The sequence below is a fragment of the Asterias rubens genome, chromosome 18 (assembly GCF_902459465.1).
Source record: "Asterias rubens chromosome 18, eAstRub1.3, whole genome shotgun sequence".
In the NCBI taxonomy this organism is placed as follows: domain Eukaryota; kingdom Metazoa; phylum Echinodermata; class Asteroidea; order Forcipulatida; family Asteriidae; genus Asterias; species Asterias rubens.
In genome coordinates this window covers 6,713,033-6,729,248 of record NC_047079.1, presented here as the reverse complement: position 1 = coordinate 6,729,248, position 16,216 = coordinate 6,713,033, and the positions used below count along the sequence as shown (strand labels likewise).

General features: G+C 39.6%; 1 protein-coding gene across 2 annotated transcripts in view; it reads right to left on the bottom strand.

Annotated features, from left to right (window-relative positions):
- LOC117302175 overlaps positions 1-16,216 on the bottom strand; it is a 77,992-nt gene that overhangs the window by 20,061 nt on the left and 41,715 nt on the right. The window contains exons 3-9 of one of the 2 annotated variants that reach the window (XM_033785990.1): positions 12,931-13,574; positions 11,547-11,658; positions 7,075-7,163; positions 2,507-2,673; positions 1,734-1,859; positions 674-904; positions 107-228 (exon numbers count right to left, since the gene is read on the bottom strand). In XM_033785990.1, the coding sequence (XP_033641881.1) occupies positions 107-228; positions 674-904; positions 1,734-1,859; positions 2,507-2,673; positions 7,075-7,163; positions 11,547-11,658; positions 12,931-13,574 (1,491 nt within the window). The remainder of the gene's footprint in view (positions 1-106; positions 229-673; positions 905-1,733; positions 1,860-2,506; positions 2,674-7,074; positions 7,164-11,546; positions 11,659-12,930; positions 13,575-16,216) is intronic. The other variant, XM_033785991.1, reaches the window with a different exon arrangement.

Genomic DNA, 16,216 nt, shown 5'->3' with positions numbered 1-16,216 from the left:
AGGACGTCCTTAGCAACACCCTTAGCAACAGCCGTAGCCGTAGCTGCAGACGCCAATTCGGATACGGCCTTAGATTAAAATCGTTATCCCTTCTTGAGTTTCTTACCTAGGCGAGTCTCGGAAAGGACGATCATTCGGTGACGCATCTCTAGAATGGAACGGCAGCTGACCAGACTTATCCAGACGAGCGTAGAAGTGATTCTGACACTCCCTGCTGGCAAAGTCAACCTAGGAAACGGGACAAGAAGGGAAAACATTTAAATGTCTCTGAATTTTTAAGTCTTGCTTTTGACTTGGGAATCTCTTGTCCAATCATGTACTTGGCCAAATTCCTTGTTTTGGAATGGTCACCCCAATATCTGGATGTTAATCGTCTGTGTATGTGTGTATGTGTTTTAATGTTTCATACGAAATGTGAACATGAGAACAAAAAGGTCCACACAGAGTAGAGACTTAAAAAAACTATGTGGACTTACAAACGTCCACACAGTGTCATTTACAGTGTTGAAGAAAAGGATTTGCCTTAGTTGTACAGAACAAAGGAATGTCCACAGAGTGACTGCAACACAGAGTTGTGTGTGTTTGTCCCTGATTTACAAAGCAAGCTCCTTTATTTGCTTTATTTCTGCCGTCTTGGGCTATATTTGTTCACTTTCGTCTCATCGCTACATACCTTAGGTCTGCGTCCAGAGATACGCGTATTCTTCATGTCCTGCATGGCCTTCTGAGCGTGCTCAATGTTGTAGAAGAAGATCAACGCAGTGCCCGTCTGTTTATCGAGACTTATACGGGAGATTGGACCGTAGCGCATGTTGAAGAACCGCACCAGATAGCTCTCAGTGGTGTTGGTCGTTAGGTTATCCAGCCAGATGCAGTTGGTGGCCATACTCTTGCCAAACCCAAGCTGAGGATTAAAGACAAATGACATTCAATATAAGACATACATTGACGATAGAAAATAGAAATGTGGTATAGCAGGCATCAAAATAACCCACAGCACCCACAGCAATTGCTGTGGGTGCCATGTGCTTTTGCTGTGGTGCCCTTTGCAAAGTCCCGATACAAATTTACATTTCCCTCAGAGCATAGCTCATAACTAGAGGAAAATTGCTGTGCCCCTTCAAGAACGGAAGGCATTCAAAGCTACAGGTAAGAGCCTTGCAGATACTTCAGTATAGAATTTAGAGCACCGAAGGCACAAGATGGAGCTTGAGCTTTTATCTCTTGTTGGAACGTGACATACTCATAGACGTCATTTCAGCAAGCACCTGCCATTTAGGAGTTTACTGGCCCAATCACTGGCCTTGGACCCATCAGCAAGCACCTGCCAGTCATGGATTTACTGGCCCACTACAGCATTGGACCTGCCGCCCAGTTTTAATTTCACACACAGCCTATAGCGATTTTCAGGTTGTAAAGTTTATTTACATTTTAAAGATAATCATTGAAACATGCAAGGACGTTTTTTGTTGTCACTCTGTTTTTTCAGAATGTGTTTTTTTTTTAGATAAAAAAATGTAGCTCTTTGATTGTTGTAAAGTTGTTGTGTTGTTATCGTATGTCCGTAGTCTTTATTTAAATTTTGGTGTTTTTCAATTTTTAATATTGCTCTGGATCAATGTTTTTATAAATATATTTTTATATTTTAAGAATTTAAATTTTGTAACAGTGTTCCACTGAGAGGTTTCCCCAGGGTATATAAGAAATTTAAAAAAATTAAATAAACACTCTACCTTGACTTTGTTTTTGCCGACCACCTCTCCATCTAGCTTCCTTCTGGCCCTCACGACACTGTCGATGTCCGAGAACTGAAGAAATGCAAAGGGCTGGGCACCCTGTGGCTTCTTGATTTCAATATCCTGCAAGATAGACAAACATGCATTATTCATGATATGCAGATATTGTTTATTCACTTCTTGCTGGTGGTAATCGTCTTATGAATTATTCATGAAGAATCTTGCATTATTCTTGAAGAGTTTTATGCATTTTTCATGAAGAATCTTGCATTATTCTTGGAGAGTTTCATGCATTTTTAAGAAAAATAATGACAATACTCCAGAACTCGAATGTTTACAAGCAAATGTAACTCTCTGAAAAGGAAAGTAGGAAATGAAAACCAAAATAGGTGGACTTTCCCTTATTTTTTTTTCTCAGAACTTGACAATGATCATTTCCCGGAGGTACTTTCCAGTATCATTCAGAAATCAGGAAACTTTAAAGGTATGCTCTTCCAGTAACGGTGTGTACAATAATGTTAAGCTCAAACAGAGAAACATGTAATACAGCACAACAAAAAAAGTCAAGCCCGGTTTATACTTCCTGGAATGCGAATGCAATACGATTTTTGGGGTGAAAAATTTAAATTGAATAATTCCCAGCACTGTGCTCACCTCCAACGAAATATTTGCAACAAATAGATGTGACGTCAAAATTCACTTCGCCTTCGCAAGAAGTATGAACTTGGCTTAAGTCTCTCTGATTTTGTTTTTAAACATTTAACTCTTACGGCTGTACTAACCACGATGTCCCCAAACTTCTGGAATGCCTCCTTCAGTTCTTCTCGAGTGATGGTACGATCGAGATTGCCGACAAAGAGCGTCCTCGTCGCCCGCGGATGAAATTCGTCCAGTTCTTTCTCGTAGTACCTGACGTCGCTGTCGTCAACACCGATGTCTGTGAGTAGGAAGACAGAGAGGATGAAAATCAGAAATGTTTGGAACTGTGGAGATTGGTGTGTTTCCAATACGACACAAAAGATTGCTTGTTTTTATGGCTTGTGACAGGATATTTATTTCGGGAAAACACAACTCCATGTTGATATTCCAAAACCAATTCCATGTCCATTGATTTTCAGAACTTTCTGGAGATTCTGAAAGTGATTGTTTTCCTTTGAAAATATTGTTGCCGCTTTAAAACACCCGACTTGAAAAAGGAAAGACAACAAGGATTCTCTTAATAAACACCAAGATTTGTTGTAAAGGACATCCATTATAAGCCGGTCCAGTAAATTTGGCTTGTAAACCTGTCATCCAATGCAGTGGTTGAAAAAACAACTACACATCCAAACACTGTTTGAACTCTCACAAACAGATTGATCTCACGCAAGGAAACACCATCTCACGCATGGCAATCACCATCTCCGTGTAAATCAACCAAACCCAGGAAATGGATAAAGGATTCGGGAGGGAAGGACATTAAAGACCAATCGGTGTCATTTCTTTTCTCCTTTAATTAACAGGCATCAAGGCCATGATAAAACGAAGAAAAGAAACGTCTTTAAGCCAGAACCCAACGTCTCTCTCACAAAATTTTACTGTAGTGGGAAGAATTGGATCACAGCCTCTCAGCACTCAGCACAAGGCACCTGCGTTTACATCTCACCAAGCGCATCACCATCATCAGCGCCTCAACATCAAGACAACATCACCGTCTACCACCACCCTCGACCCCCGCTAACGATCTCGCTGGCTCAGACCATGCTCAGCCATAGCGGTATTAACATATTACTGCTCAGTATTCAACGAGGCATCATAGTAAAACATACCGCAACACGACACCTGGAAAGTGAAATTCTAACCCTCTCTCAGACTATGAGAGATTCCAGAATACCCTATTAGCTAATCGCTGTACATTGATTGACTCAAAGGGCTATAGTTTCATCACGATGGCCAACGCATACAACTGTTTACTATCTTTTAAAGGTGTTCTGTCTTTTTAAGAACAATTATGCCCGTCACCGGGCAAGCAGGACCCAATTTCATGAAGCTGGTTCAGCACAAAAAGTAGCTAAGCACAACAGAGTTATGCTTACCAGAATAATGTCACCAGCCAAGCTACAATGTCAAGTGTACAGTTTGTGACTGGTATCTCACTCATATCTGCTAAGCAGACAAATTTTCATCAATATTTTCTGCTTCAGCAGGTCTGTGAAATTAAGCTCAGATCAACAGCCAAATCCAGGGTCCAATTCTTTACTATAAAAATTCAGCATTTGTATAGAACTCTTTTAAGCCCTTGTCTCGTTAATATTTGGTGACCTTCATCACAATAATTGACAGGGAGGAACTATTCAAATTCCTGTACAGGGAAAATCATCTTCCCAGGTACCTTCTCCCTCATTTCCAGACAATAGAAGAAATAAATTGAAGTTCGCCAGTGAAAATAACACCAAATTACCTCCCCTTTAAAGCACAAAGTTAACTTGCAGTCGAAGCCCAGTCTCTGAACTTTATGTGACCCAAGGCATACATGAATCAACAAACGAGTGAAAACTTAAGTCACAAGAGAAAAAATGGGGAAAATGATTTTTCACTGTCTTGAGAGATTAAAACTACATGTTTTGGCTAACTCATTTCTCAAAAACTATAGCATTACAGGCAATATTTAAAGGGAAGTTTTATACCATGACCATCTTTATACCATGTGTGCAAATCTGTAAGAATTTTGTTTCTAATCAACCTTGCCAATATTGTGCACACTCTTTAAAGGAACACTTCGGTCTAGTTGGTCTTTGAAAAGCGTTTGTAACCGTTTGTTATAAAATGCATAATGGTTAGAAATATGATTTAAAAGTAAAATTACAATGATCCACACAAATTTGATACTTGTGTGGATCATTATATTCTACTTTTAAAATATCTTTCTAATCATATGCATTTTATTACAAATGGTTACAAACGCCTTTCAGAGACCAACTCGACAGATCCCAGGCAACGTGTTCCTTTAACAACTCCCACTTTCATTTCAGCAAAGCAACTATTTCTGAATCTCCCTTTAGAGAATTCATTGCCAGGTGTATGATATTAACAGTAGCGTGCCCAGCTTCACCACAAATCCAAGTTCCCTGATTATTCAAAGCATTTGCTTGTTACAGAGAGCATCGTTCCCCTATGCTGTGCCTCGGACCCACTGCTGTGTGAGCATCACCAAATTTGGTAAAAGGCCCTGCTGGTTTTTCGCTGGAAATCTCCATCGAGTGCGAGCATTTGGCACATTCAGCATCGAGCTATTTTTGGACCGACTGAAACGACACACAGATGGCTGTTTTGGCAACTGAATTAATGAACGCATTTACAATTCGCTAGATATTCTAATAATAGAGACTTTGTGTAATGCATAAAAACAGGTCAGATTTCCTGGTCAGTCACACCTTTTTGAGGGATTGTTTTCCCTCTGTTAATGTGGCTGTGTATGGTTAAAATTTGTGGAGTACATTTTTTCTTCAAGGTCTTAACAAGAGCCAAAATGTCAACAACAAAAAAACAAAAAATGACACTCCTTACATATCAGTAACAAGTTCTTCCTACATGAATTTGCAGACCTTTATCATAAAAAGTATCAGTTGGAAGATTTCCCAAGTTTTTAATTTTTACAAGAATGTCATTCGCAAAAACATTTGTTCATGAAAATTGGTGGATTTGCGAAACCATACAAACAAATCCTCTGCACATAAAAAGGAAGGTACTCAGTTCAATAGCGAGCCCTACAAGGATTTCCCATACAGTCCCCTCTAGGCAATTTTTTCATTCCTCCTCAAAACAAAACAAAAACACGATGATCCCCAGCATTTTTTCCTTTCGAATTTCCTTTTACATTTTTAGTCAGGCTAGGCAAGGCCCCCCCAAGGACAAAGGAAGAGCCAAAGGAAGTACTCCATTAGGTCAGAGGGGAGCTCGCTAAGGAACAAGCTAAGAGCAACTTTAGATCTCTAGCTCAGAACGAAGCCGCTGCCTAGTCTTCATGAAAAACACTACATTACACACTCTACACTGGGCAGGATACATCAATAGGGAACAAGGTCCCTTGGCCACGCCATAAAGATGTTGCGTATTGCGGGCCATGGTTATACAACAAAATTTACCACACTAATTTATAAAACAAATTGTTTGACTATTCCATCCATATTTAAAGAAATTATACAGGATTGGTGTGGATAAAAACATTTTAGTCTCAAAGCTTACTGATAATGAAGTTTATACTAGAACAATTTTTTTTCTGTGAAAAATTTCCCTCTGAAATGAAGTCATATTATTTGAACAAACTGTATCTGACAAAGACAGAACGCAACAGCTGATTTTGGGTCTTACAAACAATACTATTACAATACTACAAGTCAATAAAAAAAATCGCTCAATGTAGAAAAAACACCAAAACCTATAACGTAACTTTAATTCCTCCCAGCCAGAAGGTCTACCCATGACTCAGGGGTAGCTAAATACATCTCTCCATTTAATCTAAGGTCATGCTAAAGTTATAAACCACAGAGGTCATACTATGGGAAGTTTGCCAAATCTTCTCTCTCCACACAAATCATACAAAATGAGAACCACTTTGTTCGAAGCAATCGAAGTTCAACATTTCTCATAGGGGATCAGATTGGCTGAGTGGTGTCTTTCCCTGCCTTTCGCCTCTGTGGACCCTTGGGCGAATCCCACCTCAGACTGGAGCCTTGCATGTGGATAGGGTTTTCAGTTCCTACCTGATTGTGTGGGTTTTCCCCGATTGGGATTTTTCTCCAAAATCTAAAACTTAAAATTTCTTCTTATTTCCTATTCATCCTTGTACTCTTAAGGGTTCCCTTTTTTTTTTTCTTTTTTTTTTTTTTTTTCCTGAAGGTAGATTTTTCTTATAATAATTTAGTTGGAACTTGTTTTCACCATTATCTGACCTTTAAACATTGAACCACAAAGTTTGAATCACTTAAGCTGATATTGATCAGACTGATCAAACTCATATGCACCAATAAATAGATTTAGCAAACTGTTTACCAACCAAAGTGACCTATTTGCTATCAACATAACTTGGCAACCATCTCTCATTTCAACTCTAGCAGACTCTTTCTCAACAAAAATATGTTGACCCTTTTTCAGCTTAAATAGCCCCACAACCAAGCCAAAAGAGGTAGCTGAAATAACCTTGTTCACAACACAAGAAGTAAAATGAGAAACACATATTGTTTAAAACCACCCTTAAAAACCTACACAAAAAGCCAGAGGTTTAAAATTGGAGTAAAAGAATCAGCCATACTGAAAAAAAATCACGCAAAAAAAAAAAAAAATTAAATGCAAATCTTACCAGGTCCATCCCATATCGATAGTTTCATCTCACAGCCGAAGAAGAGTTTTCCTTTAGACGCTGCCAGAGCCTTCTCCATATCTTCCGTTCTGCAGGATTAAGGACGATACTATCAAGGTTAGAACACTAACAGGTGCAGAGGAGAAACAATGTAACCAACGACATACACACTTCTTCTTAATTCATGATTGCAAATACCAAGTGAGCTGTATTGTCACCTCAGCATACTTCGCAAAGTGTGGAACGTCTTTTGACTTCAGCAAGTTTCTTGCATGTTTTTCTCATCTCGAGTCACAACTGGCTTCATGTCCACTTTTGCATGAAATATGAACCTTCGACCTCTTTAGGTGAAGAAAATTCATACAAAGTGATAACACAATATTAAATTTAGATATTGTGTTTTAATTTGTTACATGATACAAGACAAGGTCACAAACTGTTTCAAGTTGGTTTACAGTCTATTAAGATCAGAAATTTGTGATAAATCATGAGGAAAGTTTCCCTTCACAAAATATCAGACTTCAATCCATCATTGAACCGTAGAGCTTGCCTGAATTCCATCAGTGACTTAAATAAACGTATTATATTGGCCAAGCATGGGTGTCCGCATAACTTTGATACTTGCTCCAATTCATTGAGGCTGCTTACCACGGAAATCTGCGCTTACAGCTCGCAGTAGTCCTCGCTCTTCGGGATGTCATAAGCGCATAATTCAATAGCAAGTAACATCATGAAACTAGACCTTGCTCTTAGAATTCTAAAAAAAGTTGTGTTGGAATTGTTATCTTTGTTTCTAGGTGCCAGTCAGAAATATTTTGGTTTACTTTAAAAGAATAAATTGTACAAAACAACAAAGTTCCCTAAATGCTGGCTTTGTAGCAGTCACAACAGTACAGGATACGTCCAAAAAGATCCCATAAAAACATTACGTATGACGTACACAAACACACTGAGAGACACCCACATGTCAAAATTTAAGCCAATCAGTTAGTGGCAAAGCCCGAAACCCACACACAGAATCAAAATGAAACTAATTAACCTTTTAAAAACAAACTTGATACAGGAAGTTAGGTGATTTGCTTGATAATTTTGAAAACCAAATTAGTGAGTGTCTTTCTTTAGATATCCAGATAGGTGTATTTTGCGTTATTTCGATGCCTGAAGGTTTATTTAAATCTATCTGTTTGACAATTAAAACATCCAGCGATATTGCGTACGTATGAACATGTCAACACATTTGTCGTCATAACTGAGCCGCAAACAACGTGGGCAATAAAAAGAAACTATAAATAAAAGGTAAACTTGCGGGTACAACCATTAGATCTGAAGACGACCATAGTATACTGTTCAAAACGTAAAGACCAAACCGGCTCTTCTCAGAGCCAACAATCATAGGTGCCTCACGTTCCTCACCCCATCACTGAAACATCACGCATTCTTCTGAAGACGAGCAGAGAATATACTGTTCGAAATGTAAAGACCAAACCGGCTCTTCTCAGAGCCAACAATCATAGGTGCCTCACGTTCCTCACCCCATCACTGAAACATCACGTGTTCTTCTGAAGACGAGCAGAGTGTATACTGTTCAAAACGTAAAGACCAAACCGGCTCTTCTCAGAGCCAACAATCATAGGTGCCTCACGTTCCTCACCCCATCACTGAAACATCACGCATTCTTCTGAAGACGAGCAGAGAATATACTGTTCAAAACGTAAAGACCAAACCGGCTCTTCTCAGAGCCAACAATCATAGGTGCCTCACGTTCCTCACCCCATCACTGAAACATCACGTGTTCTTCTGAAGACGAGCAGAGTATACTGTTCAAAACGTAAAGACCAAACCGGCTCTTCTCAGAGCCAACAATCATAGGTGCCTCACGTTCCTCACCCCATCACTGAAACATCACGCATTCTTCTGAAGACGAGCAGAGAATATACTGTTCGAAATGTAAAGACCAAACCGGCTCTTCTCAGAGCCAACAATCATAGGTGCCTCACGTTCCTCACCCCATCACTGAAACATCACGCATTCTTCTGAAGACGAGCAGAGAATATACTGTTCGAAACGTAAAGACCAAACCGGTTCTTTTCAGAGCCAACACTCACACAAAAGAGATTCACACATGGTTGTACCCGCAAGTTTACTATTTATTTATATAGTTTCTTCCTATTTCTCCACACCATGCAAAGCTTAAAACAATACTTAACTTGGGCAATGATTGCATTTGTGATCGCCATATACAACAACTTCAGTATGGGCATTTTTATACCAACAAACTTCCTAATAAGTTGGTGAAAACTTATTCCAAAGAGTGCACTGATTTCTGCACAAAACTCCTTTAAACTCCCCCCCCCCCCCATGAAAAGGGGGCAAGGTAAATGGATTTCCTTGTCACAGGACTGAAACTAGACATGATATTAAAAATCGGCCTCTAAACTAAGTGAGATGAAAAGTCTACAACAAAAATTAGATTTTTTTTTGTTTAGTATTAGAGGCATTTTCATTTCAGTGGAAGACTTTTTGCCTAAAGCTAGAAGAATGAGAGATATTGGTCAATTGATCTACGCTCGAGATAACTTCAACAAAAGAAGCATCTTGCTAGCTGTCCCCTTGCGTGCAACTCAGGCTAAAGAAGAATTAGTCTCGATAAAGAAATTGGCGCGTCCTAGATACACGAATGGCTGCTTTTTTTGTTTTTTTGTTTTTGTAGCCTGTTTCCCTCCATTTCATTTTGCAACTCATCTCTCGTGTTTATGCTTATGAGATGCAACTGGGACGCGCTCATTAAAACCGTCAGGAGCAGTTCGGCTTCTGTGCTTGGAGAGAGTTGCTTCTAAGATCCTTCGGATACGTTTGATTTAATTACGTCAGCTCTTGTCGTCTATCGACCACTCCAGATCTCATTCTGTTTGGCATTTTAGCAAGCGAGACTGGGGCACAAATGGCGAGGGGGTGGGGGCAAAGATGCTTTGCCAGAGATACTGTCTTGATGATGAAAGTCTTGTGATGACAAGAGAGAGTAACTTTATTTTGTTTTTTTAAACTTGGTTCATTATTATCTTTATGTTCAATCATTTGGGTTTTTTTTCTTCAATATACCGGTATGTATTATAGTCCCACTGCCTTTTTAGAAACTGGCTACAAAACAATAAGTTTAAGAGTAATTTTGTTTAACCGTAGTGAAACCTATACAATGCAATATGAATATCATTTTTGTTTTTGTTCTAATGCATGTAACTTTGTGTAACCTTGATTCAGGGAGCAAGAAAGTAAAATAAAATTCAGATGGGCATTGATTACTTTCTTAAAATATTGATTTTTTTTATATTTTTCTTTACCACTGCATCTAAATGAAAAGTGAAATATGGTGACAAAACTTTCATAGTGATATTAAACTACACTCAATGCACGTACACACTGTACAAAGCAAGAGGTTACTTGATGGGTCTTCCATCGCCATTGTTGCCAGTTTAGTACAATGAACATGTACAAAAACAAATAGCTAAAAATTATCCCAAAGCTAATGTAATATCCCATGTCCCACAAGCTTTACTATCTGGCCTTTCCATGCAGAGGAAAAACAAAGTGTCGACGGCGGGTTAAAAAACAAAACCGACATGAGAGAGAAAGCGGATGGGTTTCGTTGCTTTGCGTTGCAGTGGCTGGCTGCATAGGAAACATGACCCACTTTCCACGGGCTGTTTGCCAATCAGAGCACTTGCCTGCGACGGGGGAGAATGACGCACACACAGGCTCTATGGGGACGCACATATCATTATCATAAAAGGCACTAAGCCAGGCGAGTGCTTCATCTTGCACAAACTCAATTAGAGGGATTCGGTTGGGCAAGGGGGGCTGGGAGCGGGGGATACTGTCATGCGGAGACGAAGGGAGGCGCGCTGGGTTTTATTGAAGTGAGGTTCTTTTTTTAAAGAGGAACTGCAGTGTTTTCTTTTAAACTGATAATTTTCTCAAGGTGGATGTAAACGTTACACAATTTGGTGTGCAGTTACATAGAGTAGGAGAAGAGGACATGCAATATGTAAGGCACATGCTAGCCAAACTACACAGAAAACAATGAAAAATAAATTAATCACTCTATACATAATATATTATAAAAGATTGGTAGAGTTAACAAAAGAACAGTGTTCAAGTTATGATTGATCAAACATCCTGAAAAAGAACGCCTGTGAAAATTTGGGCTTGTGCGAATCAGAACAAGATAGTGAAAACCCTTGTAAATTGTTCAGCGTGTGAACACTCTGTTTAAACACATTTTGTTTTTTTGTTTTTTTCTTTTTTAGATGTTCAGAAACAGTTTTCTCAAATTATTGTGACATTATTTCAGAGGGGAAAAATTCAAAGAAAAAAAAAACTTTATAAATCAGTCCAGTGAGTTTCTCACACACTTTTTGTCCTTAACAATCCTATAAAATAAATACCTCTAAAGTAATGTCAAATTTTTAAATCACCTTTTGAAAAACACGATGCCAGCTCTGTCGTCACCCGTTCCATGTACGGTCACCGCTGTTACCTGGCCGTACTTCTTGAACTCATGAAACAGCCCATCCTTAATACTCGTGTCTAATAGACAAGGGGTTGCAAAAACAATTTAATATTGTCCATATGTATCTTTGGGACCAGGGTCCAATTTATTTGAGCTGCTGTGGCAGAAAATAGTGCTTCACAATTGTCTGCTTAGCAGATATGAGCATGCTATTAGTTACAAGTTGTACTTGTGACATGGTATTTTGGCTGGTAACCATATTCTGGTAACAACATTTTATTGTGCTTATCTACTTTTTGTGATTGAACAGCACTATGAAATTGGACCCAGTGGCCAGTTTAACAGAGCTGCCTAAGCACTAAAAAACAGCTAAGCGCAACTTAATTTCACTAAGCAGAAAAAGTTTACCAACCAAAGTACCACATTATGTACATAGTTTGTAACTTGTTCCATACTAATTGATTGCTTAGCAGACATTTTTAAACAGTATTTTGTGCAGCCATATGAATTGGACCAGCACCCTCATATATAGAGCTGCTTAAGAACAAAAATCTGTTCTTTGCTTTGTCTTCTTTTTGCTAAGCAGATGAACAAGTTAAGCAATGTTTTCCTGCTGAACAGCTTGATGAAATTGGGCCTTAGTCCAAACCACAACAGTGCAGAGAAGTACACAGTGAATGTGCAACTGAAACCATATGGACATCTTGAACACACTGTCATCACATATGGCTGGGTAAACTCATTCCTACCTCCATGGTAAACTCTAAACATTTTTATTATGATCTGAAATGAAGACGTTGGCTCCAGTGTACTTTACAAACTGGTTAAAGGACAAACAGTTCCCTTTGCATTTCGAGCAAGCAAAAGAAATCATTTTTCTGTTATCTTTGCACATGTTTGCACATGTGCAAAAAAAAGCAACTCTGAGCAATGAAACTCAAGCCATATTTTGATTTTTTTTTTTTTTTTTTTTTTTTTTTTTTTTTTTTTAACAAACCTATCTCCCACTTTCACCTCATCAACCTCTCTCTCAAACTATTTTATTTAAACCTAGAGAATTAAAACATAAATCCTCTACTTCACCGTGATATTTTTTTCTTCAAAACTGCCACCTTCACAAGAAATTATAAAAATGGCAACTTTGATATTGGAGTAACTTTCAGGGACGTCGATCAAAAGCCCATGCCAGGTTGACCCGCAGGCATTTGCGAATGATTGAAAAGACGACTTTCAATTTTAAATCCAACAGGAGAAGCAACAAATATATTTCCATCCGGATATTATATAAATCCCATCAGAGCTCAGGCACGTTGGTAATACACTCAAACATAACTTCCATGGACACATACCGCTAGATCGCGTTGGCAAGTTCCTCACGCAGAGTCCCGCTGCGTTCTTGGACCCAGCCGAGCTCAGTGTATTCTCCGTGTTCCGACTCTCACGGTCACTCTCTTTACTCCGCGACCGCCGTTCCCAGTTCTCCTCGCTCGCCGCCGAGGCACTGCTGTTCGAGTCCGAGCTCCGGCTGCGACTCCTCGACCGACTCTGTGATCGGCTTAAACTCCTTGTTGAGTGTGTGACAGACCCTGAGTGTGGGGATCGACTCGTGGTCTTAGCAGAGCCCGCTCTGCGCGTCACTTTGTTTCGACTCCGCGCTTTCCTGGAGGCGCCAGAGTCGGAGTACGAGTCCCCATCGCCACGCGTCGTGGCAAACTGGTCCCTTAAAGGGAAATGGTAATCCTGGTCCGATTGCTGTGTTTGAGGTGGCGGCGGCTGCTGTGTGTCAAAGTTTGACTCAGTTCTAGTGCTGCTGGAATGTTGGTAGTAGTTGACACCACGATTGTAAGTCCGATCTCGCGATCGATCGCGGTATGACACGGGTAAACTATCCTCTTCATGGTAAGCTCCTGAGTCTCTTCCATAATGTCTATCATATCCACGGCTGCCATATTCATAATTAGTTCCTGGGTGGTCATATCTGTCATCTAAAGATCTGTGAAAATAAAAAAACAAAATCAGACTAAATTTAGTCTACAATTGTCACTCATCAATCATGAAGCCACTTTAGTACTTTATAACAACAAGTTTTCAGCTTCATTGTTGTGAAAAGTCAATTCCTAGTGACAGGTCCTCAACCCAGGATTCGAACCCACACCCTTAAGTTTCTATTGCCTGGGTGTGTCATACCCATAACCACAATCATCGCAACAATAACCTTACAGTTACTTCTTCAATCTTTTTTTTCTTCTTTTTTTTCTTTTGCTATTTTAACTTGGCTTCCACTTCATAGTTAAACCTCCACACGTTTCGAGGCTAGCCCTGTTTTACGGACGCACAGAGCATAATTGAGAGCCAAGAGTCTGTCCGCTCCTCTCACACACCATATTGCATTTTCAATCAGTGGGCAGTCAGTTGTAATTTGACACTACTTTAATTAAAAACCTTGCACAGGACGAGCTTGGGGTCACAAGACGCGGGATGCGACCCAAGGAGGGTGGCCTAGGCTTGTAATTGCTTTGGATTGTTTGAGTTTATTATTTGTAATTTCTTGGACAGTTTTTCAATGAAAGGAAAAGGGGTGGCTGGGATACAATTTACACATCATTCCGAAGGCAGGACATTCCATGGCATGCCTGGGTATTGGGAAATACAGTTAATTACAGTTATACACAAGAAGGCCACTGTCCATCTTAAAATGCTATTAACGGAAATTCTTTTGTTATAATTGAAAACGTGAACTGCATAAAATCCACAATAATGCCGCAGGCATGATACTTTATTTTTGTAAGAGCATGGTAATATTAACTTGGTAAATAGCGTCTGCATAATCAAAATGATAATTACTGGAATAATTCACAGGAAATCAAGGCAAGGACTAGTGGCGCGATTGACTCTGTTGCCTACGTGTGAAGTCTCAGGTCTGTGCTGTAAGTTTCCAGCCCCAAGGATATCAAGATTCTTAAAGACGATTAGATGAGAACAATAAGATGAGAGGGAGCACTCAGATATCAATGCCTGCAATATTATTTCATCCTTGGATCTCAAATGACCTTTGACACTTCACACAGGAAATTCCTCACAACATGGCATAGACTGAACTGAATGTAGTGTGTAATGAAGCCTCCCACACAGCCCCTAAAGTTCACAAATCCATATGGGGGAGAAAAGAAACATGAGCTCTTCACCAATCGATCGACTAGAGCTGACAGTACTGCTGAAGCGTCACCCGAAACCAACTTCATTATGGCGTCTCTTCCCTATTGGCCTCTGACTTGGCCGTCAATTCTCGCCAAACCGGAGGAAGAAACGCAGGAGAGGGGTCTTAGAACAGGTTCAGTAACCTGGAGATAACCTAGGGATTGATTCTTTTATCAAATTGGATCATGGGTTGTGCCTATTTCTTCCGGGGTTGTGCTGTAATTCAGGGCTGTGGCTTACCCACGGAGTTATGATCCGTCCTTCTGTAAAGCCTCGTCTTATGTTCAGATTGTTTTTTTCCTGTAAAACTGGAGTCAACAATCTGACTGATCCTGCTATATTGACATGTAGGCCCATCTAGTTCCTGAAACGTAACTACTTTTCACACTGTGGCTATCTATGCACAGAATCCTAGATAAACTAAGGTAATATTGGTTTTCATTCTCAAAATTTGTCAATATTGTTCTCTGATTTTAGCTTCAGTTTCAGTTACCAAACAAAGAGAACTGGGGGGGGGGAAGCACTCTGTTTTAGAAGACGTGCAGACCTATATCAAAAAAGTGAACAGAAGAAGGGCAAAATGAAGTTTTCCAAGTTGTTTCTGTGGGAACGCAGGATCATTTTTCGAGCTGAGAGAGAAAAAAACTGGAGGCCACTGTCCATGTCATTCCAGGCCTCATGAAACAAACACAATAACATCCTCATGTATTGTACAACCATGGAGCTATGTATGCAACTAATCTACCCATTATAATGCTAATAATTCTACAAGGTCTTAGGGGGGCCCACACGCTCATGGGTTCCACGTTGGCAGTAATTCAACAGCGGACCAATAATCAATGAGGATTACTAGCCACTCCACAAGCATTACGTCAGCTGAGCATCATGTGATGTTTACACATATGCTATAACCCATACAGCTTGACTGCCTTTATTTATAGCTTTGTTTAATAATAATACACTGTATGGTATGTAGTGTAACTCAGCCAGAGTTTTATAACGACAGTTGGGGTATATTTCCATAATGGTCAGCTATTTGATGGCATTCAAGGAAGTGTGTATTCTATGGCTGGTGACTGAAATGATGTACGAGGTTGTCAATGTCAGTTAAAAAAAAATACCTTCTTGTGCTGTACGATATGTGCTTAAACTTATTTCAGGTAACTTTGGGTAATGCAGATACTGGCTTTCGATGGTTGCCCAATAGTATCTGCATGGGTTAACCATTGCTGTATGCTAATCAAGAATAAAAATTCAGACAACCAAAAACTGTGAATAGACACAAAGCTATTCACCACATAAGGAAAAACTTGCCGCGCAAACTTCATCAAGGAATAACAACACTCCGAATAATGTCCCCTAACTTAATTATTGTGTAACGCACACCAGGGTGTGTGATCACAATTCACAAGAATCCAACTATCACGGAAATAAAGA